This window comes from Numenius arquata, chromosome 8 (assembly GCF_964106895.1).
Source record: "Numenius arquata chromosome 8, bNumArq3.hap1.1, whole genome shotgun sequence".
Lineage (NCBI taxonomy): Eukaryota > Metazoa > Chordata > Aves > Charadriiformes > Scolopacidae > Numenius > Numenius arquata.
Window position 1 is genome coordinate 15,220,073 of NC_133583.1, and position 16,500 is coordinate 15,236,572.

A 16,500-nucleotide genomic window follows, 5' to 3' on the forward strand; every position below is an offset into this window, starting at 1 on the left:
TAGAGCAGCTCTAGAAACAGTATAGTATAAGCAGAAAAGGATTTGTATAATTGCTTTATTCAAAAAGACTGTTTTGGAATGAAGGGGAACATTTTTAAAAAAACATATTTAGCCATTATCTACTATTTTAGCTTCACCATTATAGCAGTGTACTGTATCCCTAGAGTACAGATAAGCACTTTGTGGTTATTCTTAGAAGATCTTAATTATCTTGTGTTTTGGGAAATATTAACAAAGAACAGGATGCTGACATGGGAGACAAACTATTGTTATCAGACATCTATTATTAATCTAAAACATTCTACACACATCTGAATTTCAAAAATCCAATTTAACTATCCATTATGGCAAGGAAAAAAAAAATTACACTTACCCTTTGCTGTTAGATCAGAGTGCCACCAACTGCATAGATTGAATTCCACAAGGAACCTAAAGAAATCATTAGAGTTTTTATATTATCCCACAGAATATTTGCAAAACACTAAACTGGCAGTAGTTGGATACCATTAATCCAATTTTAAATAAAAGCTAACACAGAACTGAAATTTATATTATAAGCATAACTCTGGGATTATCAACTACTGCTATTCTCATATTTTCACTATGCTGCATCTTATCACCAAGAATTTATTCTGAAATTAACCCCATCAAGAAATAATAGATTTACCTATTAGTAATTTAAATTATTGATCTTATTTGAAGTGTCCATTAAAATTCTCAGTGGAGCAGCATACAGTATTTTTATTGTTCAACATTATTGAACATTATTTCTTCATTATGCAGGGTATTTTGACTCTCTAGTAAAATGGCATAGGATTATAACTCTTCTGGCTACAGTACTGGAGTACACATCAAATACTTTCTTATTTTGTTTCTGGAACTAAAATAATAAAACTAATTTATTTCTAGGATCAGAAAAGATTGATTAACCAGTATCTATCTAATCAACTCTAACTAAGCATGTAGAGAATGCATTTTCCCACTAAAATATACTGCAAATTGCTTTGAAGAACGGACTGAAACATGTCATTCTATCAGTTATTGTAAGAATGTGAAACCAACATCCAGTTTATCACATGGACATGAAGCCACAACACTTAGAAACACAGAAAGTTTCTGGAAATTTTTGAAGCTGTTATAGCTAGCATCAAAGTCTCATTTTAACATGATTTCTCTCCCAGACATTTACTTTGAATGCTGCAGTTAAAATCAATCTCTGCCCTCTGGCAATAGCTCTTCGGTTAATTCTCCTTAACTTTTATTCCAAACTTTGATGAAAGCTCATATAATTTACAATTAAAACAAAATGACTACAAGAAAAAATTAGTTCTATTTCAATAAAGATAAAATTCACTTAAATCTGCAACTTTGCTCTCTGATAAGAACAATAATAAAACATACAGGTTAAAAATAAAAGATTCATTTTAAGGCTTCCTCTTTTCCATATGATATTTCTCTGTGATTTCTTAGGCAATCTCTCTTAAAGGTGATGCTCATTATGTATTAACTTGAAATTATAGAGGAAGGTAAAAAAATTCAGCAACATCCAGAATACACCTTATCTGGCATATACTGTAAAAGTTCCATCTTACAGAAATTCATGAAGTGACCGACAATATAATGAAACTCTGTAAGAGTTTGCTATACTGACAACAGACCACCCAAGCAGCATTACAAACAGCCAGACATTTATGTAAAATTTAACTGTAACCACAATAATAAATTTGGTTGTATATTGCAATCTGCTAGACTTACTAAGAAAAGACATACGGATATAAGTGAAGACCATGAATAATATAAAGTGTGCAACTGTGCATTCATATAGCCAAAATTTTGTCAGATTTAAAAAATGCAAAATTGGAAAGCAAAAAATAAACAAATATTACTATACTTAAAATCATATAATAGAAGTATAATAGAAGCAGCATAATGTATGGAAAAGGCAAAATGTACAATTATTCATTAAGTATTCCAAAGTACAAATATTCATTAATTCATACAAATATTCATTAAGTTCTTGATGAAATTTACTTACAAGACAAGCTCAGTCATAATCCATTTTACTGCAGCAAAGAAGGCATTATAAGGCTGAAGAGAAGCAACACATTTAATAAAAAGGCAAAACATACAGTATTTATATCTTAACTGAATTCTTCATGTAAAGACAATGTTATGGATATTCAAATGTATGGGTAGCATGAGAAAAAGAACAATAACTTTTTCTTATGAAGAAGAAAATACTCCATTGTATACTAAAATACGTAGTAATGAAACTCCCTTTTAATGTAGTTGGTCATATACACAGATTATCACTTGGAAAAGGAAAGTTTTGCAAATGATTCTTAAATATTTAACCTCTAGGGGTTCCTATTTCCCAGGCTATCGCTGGAGAAGCAGCTCTGGCAGATAATATGAGCTTTTCTTAGGCTGCAATTCACAGGCTTGCATCTCTACAATGTAAATCTCTATTCATTACCTCAGTCTAATTAGGCTAGGAAAAAGCTTCTTAAGATTGAATTTACCTAAATGAAGTTATCTGTGTCATATTGAAGGCCCAGTTATAAGCACTCCAAGTAGTTTTTAATATTCTTCCCTCCTCCCTGCATTTTTCCAGATCATAACAAATACAGAAAATACTTTGAAAATCTTGTGTTTACAGTACTTCGACTGCATTTTGAATATTTTATTTTTGAAAAGAATATCAATAGGATTATTCTTTTATGAAAGAATCTCAGGCAGAAAAGTCAGTTTCCAGAATCGGGAAAGGAATCTACCCTTATCTCACTCATTTGTGCTAGGGTCTCCAAGTTGCATAAAATTTTGCAGACTTTTTAGATTCCATATCAACAGAGTATTTTAGCACATGTAATAAGTCATATTGACTTTAAGAGAACTACTCTTATCTAAAATCATGCTTAACTGTCCTGAATCAGCACCTTCGTGAAGCAGTGCCACTTTGCACAGCAGTAAGTGGCCATTTAAAGTTTTCAGAGGCCACAAAGAGTATTTCTGCACAGGGCTGATAACTCGCAGAGCCAATGAACTGGTGTCAGTCCATGGCATGAAAGGCTGAAATAGCAAGCCAGCAGAATGCATAAAGCCCGAAGCAGTAAAGATTTTCACCTATTAAGAACTGTCTTATAAGAAAAGATAAAAAGCTAGAAGTCTTTCCTAGAGACAAAAAGAAATCAAAATTTCAGCCCTGTGGGACATCTTATTTATTTACATTCCAAATCAGAAAACCTGAAATTTCACACCCAAGTAATTAACTTTGTTGCATACTTTTGTTTTCATAATGCCAAATGACATAGTGTGAAACAATATATTTATTACTTATGAACCATACATATTTAATGTAAAATATACCCTGTATCATTAAACTATTTTAATATGAGAATCAAAAGAAAATTTAAAAACTCTATCTGAAAAAAAATCCAAGAATATGAATACAAAACGAGAAAAACTTTGTTTTGAATTTTTAGTGGCAAAATATTTCATTGCATTGATACAAATGCATTCTCATGAAATGTGATTTTACTATGACAGCCTTTTCCATTCAAAGATTGTTCCTTCAAAAACTGCAGGAGTCTTATTTTTTTTACGTATCTAACCTATCATTGAGAGCCAGAGGAACTGAGCTGGATCACTCTATGGCACTGATACATTTGCAACAAAGTGGTTCTATGGAGAGTTATCTAGGACTTGAATAAATTAAACCAAGAAAATATGCTAAATAACAAAGTACCTGGATATCTTTTAAGAAGCAATTATATACTAGTAAAGAAATGGACCAGATGTTCTATAAATCTTTTCCATCCCTAATTTATCATTTTAGTCCCGCAGCCTAAAAAGCTATGATAGAAAGAGGGGTCCAGCCCTGACAACTGCTTTCCATGACTTTGGCAGAATGTTGTGACAGATAGACTTTAGTAGTCATACAGTCTTTGGTGTCTACACTCCATTTCTATGCTGTTTAAAATATGAACTTTTTAAAGAGTCTAAGTCTTGTGCCTATATCTATTCCTGCATTTATAAAACCATAATTCTCAAAATGAAGGGTAAACATTGGTGAATAAACGTTGCCTATGTAGAAACTGTACTGAATGCTGCCTAATAACATGATTATATGTACAAAACTGGGCATAAAAACAGGAAAAAAAATACTTTTTAGGAACCTAGACCTACCTTTTTAATGTAAGTTCTCTTTCTACTTTCTCTGTGGTCATGGTTATTAGAAGTGACTGAATCAACAGGAAAATAATAAAATAACCAAAGCTCTGCCCATCTTTCATGCTGAACATGACAAAAAATCACTTGAGGTTTACAGAAGAATTTGGCTATCTTTAAAATATAAATAAAGAGCATGCTTGCCATATCTACCACAGCAGTTACAGAGTTTTTTCTCTGAAAACACAGCATGGACAAAAATTGGAATAGTGAAAATCTCTGGGATTAAAGTCCATTTGTAAGAGCTCTACATGCTGGGTGCTTATGCAAACTGAGCTGAAGTCCCAAGCCTTGGGATGGAAGGTTGTTGCTAACAGTTTTAGTATATTTTAAAAATTTTCATGCAAATGTGATTCACGGCATCCTGTTCTATTTCACTGACAATTTAAGTCTCATTGCACAGTCTGGTACTTATTATTATGTCAAGATAGTCTTTTTCAGGTTCAAGCTTTAGCAGATAACAGACTGATAAGTGCAGTAAATCCAAATTTGCAGGTATTTGAAAAACAGACATTCATGTAAATATGTAAATGAAAACATCCCAAAAATGCATGTGATTATTAAGCAAACCATAGAAGCTACATATAGATATTTGGAAGTTGCCAGAACTTTGATATTTACTCAACAGTTTAACTATGCATAGGCTTATTTTTTCTAGCTAGATCCCCGTTCATTGTAACTTTTTCAGACTGGTAAAATTGCTAGAGTGTTTTGCTGCTGTCTTTACATAAGAATTTTTCATGCTGATACTGTCATATATTTGTTAAAATGGTTCCTTTTTAGTATGCAAAAACTATATCTAACACCTTATCTTTTCTGATAGACTATTATAGTAATCAGTAAAACACATACATGATTATAAAATACCCTTGGGCTTATTACCTGGACATATGATTTAGCAAGAATGAAGTGTTGCCCTTGCAAGACCCACCCAGCTTGACCCTAATCAGGGCTTGCAGAGGGACAGGGTTTGTATTCAGATTTGATTGCAAGACGTTCAATTCAATGCATTGAAATTCTACTTTAAAAGACATCTTTAAACACTAAGGAAAAAAAATGTGTTAAAATAACTGACTTGTATTCCTTGCCAATGAACCAATCCTTTCACGTAAAAAAAAAATAAAAATTTAATTTTAATTACATTTCTGCATTTGTGTATGTGTTTACATACAGAAAAAGCCTATGTGATTCCAGTCCCCCCAAACAAAGCACAATCTATAGCCAAATTTACAAAGTCCTAAGAGGGAGAATTCATATGGTGCAAAGAACATTTGGACAGAACCTCAGAGATGGTGGCCCTGTGTTAAAAATGAGTGCAGAGGTATTTGAACTTGAAAATGCTTAACACTTTGCATTTGTTTATAATGAACCATTCCTTGTATGCACTAGGATAAACGCAAGAGCTGTAAGCATTCCAAATCAAAATAATGGGCTTACAATGGCCATGAGATATTTGCAACAATTTTCTTTGATGATTGCATGGAAAGGTGCTCAGAAAATTAACTATACTTACGTCCAGTAAGCTATGGGCACTGTCGCTACTCTCTTTGTTTGTTCTACACATGGCCTGGTAGTCATAAAGTGTAATTCTACAGAGAAGAACAGAAAACTGCTTGACTAAAAGAAGAAAACACAGTGGAATAAAAATGATGATATGGAACAGTCTGCCCACAAAGTAGACAGGAAAAGAAAAATTGTAACGGCAGCAGGCAGAGGAGGGAAAGCGATCATTAAAATACAGGTTACACAAAGGAGAATAAAGGTAAGAAACACTATGAAAACTTTGGAAGGATTTTATCAGACTACGGAACAAAGCAAAAGCATAATTGGGAGAAAACAGGGAAGATACACATACAGTGTAACACACAATGATATAAACAATACAAGGAGGAGGAGAATACACATTCAACATGATGCTTAAACAATTGGTTCTGGACTGAGATCAGCACATTTAGCCCCAGAAAGTGAAAGAGCCTATGCATTTGAGGGGCTTCTCACAACAGACGACTCTTGAACTCCAGTAAATGCAGAAAGACACTTCTACAGTTCTAGCATCTCAGTACACAACTAGTTTGTAAAAATATGGGGTTATTTCCAAAGAAGAGAGAGGTGGGACTTTTGTGTATTCACAGTACGGATCATTGAAGCAGGATGGGTTTACTTTTCGTTCTTTTCACGAGGGCAAAATATTCCACGTCAGGTACCTGCTGTAATAAATATATGCTAGAAGCCTCCTCAGATGCATAGTGAACAGGGACATTTCTTTCTGCTTGTGAATTTACACATCATTGATACAATTCAGAGATCTAAACGTAAAATCCAGAACTCAGAGATAGTATATGGAATTGTGATTATTTCTCTAAATCTGTCTGTCCATAGAACAATTATTTAACTATATCCATCCACATAAAAAGCATTTAACATCTATAGCAGATGCAAAGAATCTTTAGCTGATAAATTGCAACAAAAGTAAATATATAAAAGTTACTAGTACTATTTGAACATATCCGTTTGACTGTTGCATCATCAGAGGGACAAGGGAACACAATTGGACATAGGTGGTTCATAGATGTATGAGGTGGGACTTCAACGTTTTGCAATGTGTGCCTTGCTTCTAAGTGAAGAGGAAAGGAGAGCACACAAATTCAGCTATGGAAAAGATGTCCCAGAAGCTGCCAAAAACAGGTCATGAAATGCATTCAGCATCATCATGAGGCATTCTGCACTGCATGCCATGAAACGTTGCAACCTGTACCAATAAAATGTTGTAATCCATTGTGGTAGAAACTGTACATAATTTTTCTGATCTAATTTTGTGACAGCAACCATCACTAAAAGCTTCTTTATTATGCCTAAATTTTCTTTTTGGCTTACAGGCAAAATATCTAATATATTGGATCTCGCAGCTTCAACTAATGATTTAGTACATGGTCATATTGCTTACATCGTTAATTTTATCTTATGTTCAGAATAGAAATGGCTAGGAAGCCATTGTTTTGTGGACCGGCAGAGAGAGGCACATGGTAGACAAACGCATAACTAGAGACCTAAACATGGGTGTAAGTTGAACACTGACCATATTTGGCAGAATCACGCCCACACAGCCAGATCCGCGCACACAGATCTGCCAAGACAAACAGAGCAGTACATGGTGTAAGCTGTGCTGCCTGTATGGCATGCAGTAATACACCACTTTCCCTAGCTGCTTTTTTTCCTATTTTTTTATCCCCCCTTTAACCATGGTCAGAATCCAGGTCCTGTAAGGTAGTCTCTACATCTCAGCCTTTCCAGTCTTGGTTGGCTTGACTATTTTATTCCTCTAGATCCAAGGACCATGTTGCATGTCCACTTGGACCTCCTAGAGGTGGTGGCAAGTGATAAGCGCACAGACAAGGGCAGTTTACAGATGTTAATGTGCTCTCTGCAGACTCGTCAGGGAATTCTAGGTGGATGAAATGATCCCATCCTGCTTCATTCAATACCTAGTGTAACAAGTAGAATAGCACTCAGTTTTGTCTTTATTCTTTATAAATTATTTTTCAGTATAAGAAATTTGGTGACCGTGTTTGGTGTTCAAAAGGGCAATAAATTTCTCAGCTTTCAATTTCATACACCAGAACTGCTTGGTCAATCTGTGGACTTCATTATTCTGCTAAGAAGTGTTAATCAAATACTGTTATAGCGTGTCATGTGGAACATCTGTTATAATTTGAACTTCACATTAAATATTGGAAAAAGCCTTTGCCCTCCTCAATATTTGTACTTGTATTACATTTCATATGTAATTATTACATTGTAATAGATGTAATAGTTTCTTCAAATGCTCGAAGATAAAAAGTCATTAAAAGATTGAAATATGTAGTACATGTAACACACAAATAACCAGAAATATAATTAATATTACACCGCAACATGCTAGATTATATCTTTTGAAGGTTGTCTTATTGTATTGTAGGGAGTATATAACAATCTAAGATTGCGTTATGAGCAAGAGGAACAAAAATGTTAAAATGTATATAGTTAAAAAAAAGGTCATTTAACAGGGAAAGAAATACTGAACATTACAGTGATAGCAGAGGGGAAGAGTTGAAATAAACAACTTCAAAATCATTGTAGAACACTGCAAAATTATTGTTTTGAAATGCCTGAATATCATCTGTGGATGATATTATAATGAGTTTAGTTTTAGTAAATATATTTGAAGGTGTTTCCAGTGTGAAGATTCTGGTTCAGGAACAAACTAGAAAACAGATAATGTAGCCAGGTTAAAAAAAAAAAAAAAAAAAAAAAAGGAGCAAATCAGCAAATCTTTAGAAAATCACATGGCAGACGCAGATTTCTGATTTCTTAACAAAAGCCTGGAAAGAATTCTGTTTCTTGAATGATGTATTCCCATCTCAGTGACTTTCCAAGTAGGCAGGTTCAAAACCTATCTGAAAGTTCCTAAAGATGATTCAAACACTATAACACAGGATGTGCCAAATGATTATTGCCAAATGATCTTAAAAGACCTGATTCTTCCACACTAAAAACAAATAGAGATTTGGCAATACACTTCAAAGATCAAGTGGCTGATCATGGGCTGAAATCTGAACACTGCAACGTTCTGAATAAGTTCTGGAGACTCTGTCACTATAAGCTCAGTATAAATGGGTTCCAAGGCATTCACAAATTCAAATCCAGTTTTGTATTGTTTTTATTCTTGTAAATGTAATAGGAAGGTAAAAGTCTTCCAGCCCTGTTCTTTATAATGGGTACTACAGTATTTGTAGTCAAAACAGTGGCCTAAGACACTGTGGTGCTTCTGTGTTCAGGTGTCATTTACAGAGTGTTATTTTATTGCTAATGTCTTTCTGAGATGTTAGAAAACTAGCTTTTTTTCTCACTCAGACTCAACTCACTGTTGCAGAAAGAAAGGCTTCCAGATTGCCCTTTTTGAAGTTATTGTGCTACAGTTGTAAGTAACTGTTTGCATCTAACTGTATCCTGTTCAACTGACTATAGTTAGTGAACACAATTGCCTGCTTCCCGCGATCCAATTTTAAGTCCATCCAGATGCCCAAGTCAATGCATCAGCATCTCACAGGAGAGCTTTGCTGTTGCTATGGATGACATCCATGAGACTTACTGACATCACCGCGCTGCTAACTGCCCATATTCCCACATCTGGTCACTGAATTCTACAGAGCAATTGTTTTGAACACCAGTCATAGGACAAACACAGACTATGCACAATCATCTTTAACTAACAGAAAATAACTTACCAAAACCTAAATGTTCACCTCCATTGTATATAACTTCAGGGGCCAAATACATTTTAGTAAAAACCTTTTTATTGTCAATTTCCTGATAGAGTAAATTCCAGTCTTGTATTTTGCAATTGTAACTACTACAATTGAGTATGAATCAGGTTCAAGAAAATGAAATTTTTAAGACTTACCAGTAGCGCAGACTACATGGACAGATGTAGTCTATTACTTTCAGCTAGATTTTCAGCACCCCTATGGATTTCTATTTGGTAGTGTAAAATACCCACACTGACAATTATAATAGCTGAAAGATCTTCAATGCATAAAATTTCAAATGTTTTGCCACCAGTTCAAGATTTGGGGATTTTCATATAATGTGTAGGCATAATAAGTGTCTTACCATTAAAGTAAATGGTAAGTCCATTAAAAAAAAAAAACAAAACAACAAAAAACAAAACCCAAAGGAAGAAGTGCTCCAAACAACCAAGCAGAGGAAGCCAAAAATACAGGATGCCCTACTTAGTGGCACTATGCTTTGCTCAGTATTCTATGTAAAAAATCATTGGTAACTACAGCTTACTTATGGTAGAAAGATGTTAATTAACTCAGACACAAGATACGCGGCCTGTCTGACATTCTCACTGGGAGGGGAAGGAGGGACAGTGTTGAATGGTTTGAAGAATAAACTAGTTTCTAAAGTCTGGAGATGGTCCTTGTGTGGAGGCAGCAGGACATTGTAAGAAATCCCGTTCTGTTGCAGCTCTGGCTCTCCCATCTCCATTGACAGACAGATTACTAGTGTCCAGAAGCTGTCAGACTAATACCTTTCACCACCAAGAAAATCAATGAAAAGCATAAAAATAAATTACAGCATTTTGACAAAACAAACTTGTCATCACATATCTTTGCCTTTATTGTTCAACTATTCCCAATTGCAAGGTGCTGCAAAGCATAATGTGGATAAGAACTACAACTCAACCTGTATTTCCAGCATACAGATGACAACTCTTTTACACAGCACACATGGCTTGGCTTTCTTCCTTAAGTGGGTAGAACAATTCCCATACACTAATACACTGCATTAGATTAGTGGTAATATTTTCAGAGACATAAACTCTAGCAATGCCCAAACGCAGTTTTAAGACATTAATTTTAAATGTCACATGGACAAAGTATGAGCAGAAAACATACCACACAGCAGTGCGGGAGTTTTCAGAGCACAGGTACCAGATGCACATCTGGTAAACGCAAAAAAAAAAAAAAAAGAAAAAAATCAGAACAGGGCCCTTCTTGTTGCTAACAGCGAGGGGGAAGTGACAGATATTATTTGGTTCTTTGGTACCTACTTGTAAACCTGTACTAGACAGTCTGCTATATTGTCGCCTTTCTGACAGCTATTTCATTGATGAAAATGAAGTCGTTCTTCAGGGCAGTACAATTATGTATTATTCATTTAGAAATAGAAGATTAAGGGTGCAGGCCTCATACATGCTCTGCAGTGCACATGACAGCCAATACAGAAGGCAATTATTGGAAATAGTCTGCTCACTTTCCTGCTTTGAATGTCTTCTGCCTGCCCATACAAAAAATGCCTATTCACTTACCTGACTATTTTTTGTGGTATTTATGCCATAATAGCAGGGTATATTTTGATCTTACTTTTTCTTTTACTAAATAAATAATCACTAAATATAGGGAATTTTTTTATAAGAACTGCTACATTGCAGAACTGTTATATCACAGTTGCATTTGTCTAATACCAAATCCACTAACTCTAATTTGAATTGTTCCTTCAGTCTCTCACTGACCTCCAAAGTATACATCTACATTCATAAACATTGCCAAACTACATCAAATTGATATAACACCTTCACCAAAAAATCAAGAATATTTTATCAAAATGAGTGCTTAAATAAGAAAGAATGGCCTAAACTAAACAGAAAAATAGCCTTCATTTGGCGATTGCACTGCCTCAGTAGAAATAAAGTCCTGTTGGTGAGCAACGACTTACTGTTTTCATGATTTGGCTTTAAGAATGTTCTGCTCTTTGCCAGTAGCTTAGTAAAGAGTTATGAATTTTTTTATAATCTTATAACCTGGAGGCAAAACACTTGCCAGTTTTTGCTTATAAAGCAAATCAAGACAGAAAGATGAAAGTCTGCCTCTACATGCATGCATTTGGAGAACACAGGTGAAAGATTTGGAGAGTACTGTGCTGTAAGGGCACAGGCAGCATGCATTATTCACTAGGAAGCATGTGTGTAAAGATAAAGGAACATAGCAAGAAAAACCGAGAAACAAGAGAAGCTGTCAAAGCTACAAGAACTTATTAGAGTGAGTCTTATTATCAGGGAAAGCTGGAATTCAGGGGTGCACCATCTCAGTCATATCTTCTGACAACATGTTTAAATACCAAAGCATAGATTCTTCTTCAGAGGCCAAGACGATGCCTGGTGGAAACAGAACTGCTAAGAGGAAATGATGCTGCTTCCATATTTGTCTTACAGAATTGCTTAGTTTTCCTCCTACTGCAAAGGCCGAAAGTGTTCTGAAGTCAAGAGATATTTGATTTTCTCTTATAGATTTATTATGTTCATTTATTTTGTGATCTCATTGCTCCTATATCCCTTATTTTTTCTGATGTTAATGTGTTTTACTTAGATTGTCATGCTCTGAGCAGTTGAATCTATTTTTTCCACTGTTTTTATGTAAGCAAAGTGCTAAGGAAACTATAAAGAAACTTTTTTGCAAGTTATGTGAAGCAGATACTTTTCCATAAGCACATCCTAATTTATTTAATAATGAATTTAAATTATATTTAAATTATTTAACTGTGTGCAATATTTAGGGTACAAGATAAACATCATTTTGCTAAATGAAATCATAGAACATGTCACGTTGCTGTGGGGGCACTGATATAATTTTTCTCCCTAAATATAAAACCCATAAACTAAGAAAATATACATACATACATATGTACACGTTATTCAAAAGAAGTACTGAGTTTAAAGAAATTGAGGAGGGAAGGAGGTATTTAAGTTCATTTTAGAAAATAAACAGCGAACACAAAAATTGAATTTCATCCTGCTGCAGGTTGAAAAGAAATATAGTCAGCAGCAAACAACCCCCTTTTGTTTAACACTTCCAGCTCAATCCTAAAAAGAACTTCTATATCCCTCCAAATTAGTGGTAGCTGAGAGAACGCACAAAGGGTTATTTCATTCCTTTTGTGGACAGAGAGCCTGAAAGCTGGCACAAATCAGTGAGGTGGTGGCACGTATTTGCACTGCCACTCAAGATTATTGGTGCAAAGGGAAGAACGGACTTCCATCCCCACAGTTAACAGGGATGTTAGTAAACTCTCCTCCAGTAATGATCAGACTCAATAGAACCTTCTAAACTAAAAGGAGGAAGACCAGCTTAAACAGGGCAAAGTAATACAATCCATGTGCTGGATGGTAGATAACATATAAGAAGCAAATTGCAAGAAAGGATGGCTCCGGATATTACCAGAATGAAATGCTAATGAACAGAGCTTGCCCTCTGATTTTGACTCCATGGTAAGAGCAGCAATAACAAGTATAATGCATGAAATATCTTTAGTTGTACTCTCAAGGAAATAGTGCCGGTAACAAATTTTACCACTGCATCAATTCAGTGGTTTTTTTCTTTTCTTCTTATTCCATGTAAAATAAATTTTGGAAAAGCAAAACACAACCTCACCCAAACAAATTAGTAGTCTTAAAAACATGGTGTCGGACAATGTTTCATGAGAGCCAGCAAAGACGACTTCTTCATATTGCTAGAATAATTGATTTTAAAGGCTTCATCTAGCACAGCTCAGTTTGGGGTGGGTTTTTTTTTGTTGCCGCACAGAGCTATCTGCTGTACATCAGGAAAAGCAGGTGGCTCATTTACTGCAATTACACCACTTTGATTCTCTCCCATTTTTAACTGATTGGCAATGGCCAGTTTATTGTGTTTAAATAATCGGCTCATTGTGTTTACATTTTCTTTAGCATGCAGCTCAGTTGCACTGAGCTAGTGGCTTCATTATCTGTAACTCCCTTGGAGCTCAAGACCAGCAAAATCATAAGCCAATGATCCACGCCAAATTGGCGCCCAGTGCAGTTTAGAAGGAATACTCGAGCCATGCAGCCTTTGTTTTCTCAATGGTGGTGCCTACTACCATTGATTGTTCAGTAGATATTCTGTTTGAAATGCTTTGCTAGGCAGGACAAACCAAATTGGGACAAATTAAAGCATTATCTCTTGATTTTGACTGTATCTTTTTGTTTGCATTAAATAAAATGCTTCATCTCTTGTATAAGCAGATCTTTTCATTGTAGAACCCATTCTATGAATATGTATTACTTCACTTCCGTTTACAGCATATGTTAAGAATGTAGTGCTAAATACAAAAAGGTTGTCACCCTCAAAAACTAGGATCTGGGATGATTCAGTGAGTGCTAGATCTTTCCATTTCAGGTCAGTCATTTACTGGAAGTGGTATTCAGCTATAATGCACAGAGGCAGCACAGAAATCTTTCTGCCTGTAAGAGAGCTGGTTTACCAAGGAAGCACAGAAACCATCTGTTTTTAGAGCCTCTGTACACACCCTCACATTTAATAACTAAATTCAGTGGTTGATGGAACTAGTGATGTGTCTTTTTTCTATTTATACTAGAATGCACAGGAAAATAAAAGGGAAAAGTATAATACAAATAGTCTGCACTTCTCTTGTGCTATAAGAGGACAAAGGGGTAAGGAACAGTTCTTCAGCTGTGTAAAAGCCATGAAGACTCTAGTGTTGAGTTACAGGTTAAAGGAAAAACCTCTTTCTTGCTTCCCCAGGATGCATAATTTATTTACAAGGATGACACATAAAATCACTATTACTTTTTATTGTCATCACAATAGTAAGACCAGGTCAATAGTCACAACAGCGTTCAAAGGTGAGCTAGCACATGAATGAAAATGAATTACTGGCAGAACACACTTTTCCTTTAACAGTTGGGCATTTTGCACTGCCTAGTTTGAGCAATCTTCAACTTTTTACAGGTCAAAATGTTCAATGTTGCATCAATTATTTGCTTTTAAAATTGTTCAGTAGTAGATATGGCCAAATCCTTTTTCCACTTGAGCACAGCGGGAACAGGAAAGGCACACAGTTTTAGCATCATAGTCAAATAAACTGTTCTTTTAACAAGAAACTCACTGTAGGCTGTCTCTGATATTCTTAACATTCAACGTGCATGGCATTGAGTTACACTCATCATATGGAAAAGAGGTATAGTGAGAATCCAGTCACACTGACAGTCTTGGCCTTCTTTTATATGACTTTGGGGTTGGTTTATATCATTTTGTTGTTGCAACATTTTTTAAGAGATAGAAAGTTAATTCTTACCTCTTAAAAGAGCCCATTGTTAGTAATTTGTTCATCACAGCCCCTTCAACCTCCCCAAAAAAGTAACCAGTCTGTAAGGGAAAAATGCACGAAATTACCAGAAGTATAGATAAATGAAAACAATGTTGGATGCAATTTAAACTGGCATATTCTAGGATCTGACAAGAGTAGCTTTGACAGTTACATAGACAGGTTTTCAGGACTACTGCTACATAAAAACTGAAAAGGACTTCACAGTCATGGCAAGTTATAGGGATTTCATTATTACCCCTGAGCAGATGTGAGGGCTTATACAAAATATTGAGGTACATTATATAACATCTAATATCAGAAATAAAAGCCTTTCAAACCTAAAGCTTGTAAAGAAAACACACTAATCTGATCACAAACCCTTGTGATTAAAATGTTACTCAAAAAATATATAAACAGGTTGTGAGAGGATTTCATAAACAGTCATAAAAAAAGCATTGTTTATAATTCCTGCATGACCTGTTTAAGGAGCTGGAACAGTACATTTCATCAGTCCTATAAATTTTAACTCCATTCAGAGTCATTTCCTACTTAAAACCACTCAGCCTGATGAATTACTCATTTTGTCCTTGTTCAGTAAATGTGGACTAATAAAAATAAATCTCTGTTGAGAAAACAAACATTCATATTATGAATTTGGTATGTAGTATGGAAGTGACTCCATCATCTGCAGCCATTCATATGACATTGGAAAATCTTGCATGAACAGCATTTTTCTAGCTTGGGAAGACATTTTTTATTTTAGAGCCTCAAGTCCCAGAGGGATTGGGTATGTTCTCTGCATTGTTTAAAGGGAGAAATCCCACAATTTATGGGGGGGAAAGGGCATTACACTCTCAAATTGCATGGATTCCATAGGTTTTGTATGAACTAAACCCCAATTCCATTACAAGGAACTTAGCTGACCTCAAGTATGCACCTGGGAGTTCGCAGGCAGAAAAGTTACAGCCCTAGCCAAGAAAGGCATTCCTCCACCTAAAAAGCAAGTATTGCCTTTTTTTCTTTTCACTCAGGGGAAACTTGGGACATTTTCCAAAACATGCGGATGTGTAAAGTCTCCTAGAAACAAGAGGAACATTTGTAGCTTACATGGCTAAAAATACTAGCTTCAATAGCCCTAGCTGACTGATGAGGAAAGATTATCCTAACTATTGGAGAGGCAGTCAATGTCAAAAAGCTCAAACCATAAATGACTGGTATAACCTTTGATAGTAATAAGCCTGATTTATCAAGTTGTGTTTCATTCTTATAAAGACATTTCAGCGACAGTTCTCTCCACAAAAAACTACATTTGTAAATACTAGTTCTCCTCCAAAGCAGCAATATCTAGATAACCACTATTTTTTAATACATTAGGATTTAGTTGTAATTCAGATGAAGAATTACATTGCCCCTGAACAAGATTCTTAGAGTAGTGCAGGTAATTTTTGGAAAGTCCGTAGAAAAACAGTGCTGAAGCAATCCTGGACAGGAGAGTAATTGATAATGCTTCATCCCACTTCCTTACCTCTTTCCCTATCTCCAATAAATATAGAGTGGCTACAGGGCCACGCTATAGTGGCTGAGGGCTGAGTGGGAGTATGGATA

The 16,500-nt window shown here is 35.2% G+C and overlaps 1 protein-coding gene across 1 annotated transcript in view; it reads right to left on the minus strand.

Annotated features, from left to right (window-relative positions):
* CACNA2D3 (calcium voltage-gated channel auxiliary subunit alpha2delta 3) overlaps positions 1-16,500 on the minus strand; it is a 456,710-nt gene that overhangs the window by 21,894 nt on the left and 418,316 nt on the right. The window contains exons 31-34 of the mRNA XM_074151549.1: positions 14,884-14,954; positions 5,741-5,816; positions 2,036-2,088; positions 374-429 (exon numbers count right to left, since the gene is read on the minus strand). Coding sequence (XP_074007650.1) covers positions 374-429; positions 2,036-2,088; positions 5,741-5,816; positions 14,884-14,954 — 256 coding nt within the window. The remainder of the gene's footprint in view (positions 1-373; positions 430-2,035; positions 2,089-5,740; positions 5,817-14,883; positions 14,955-16,500) is intronic.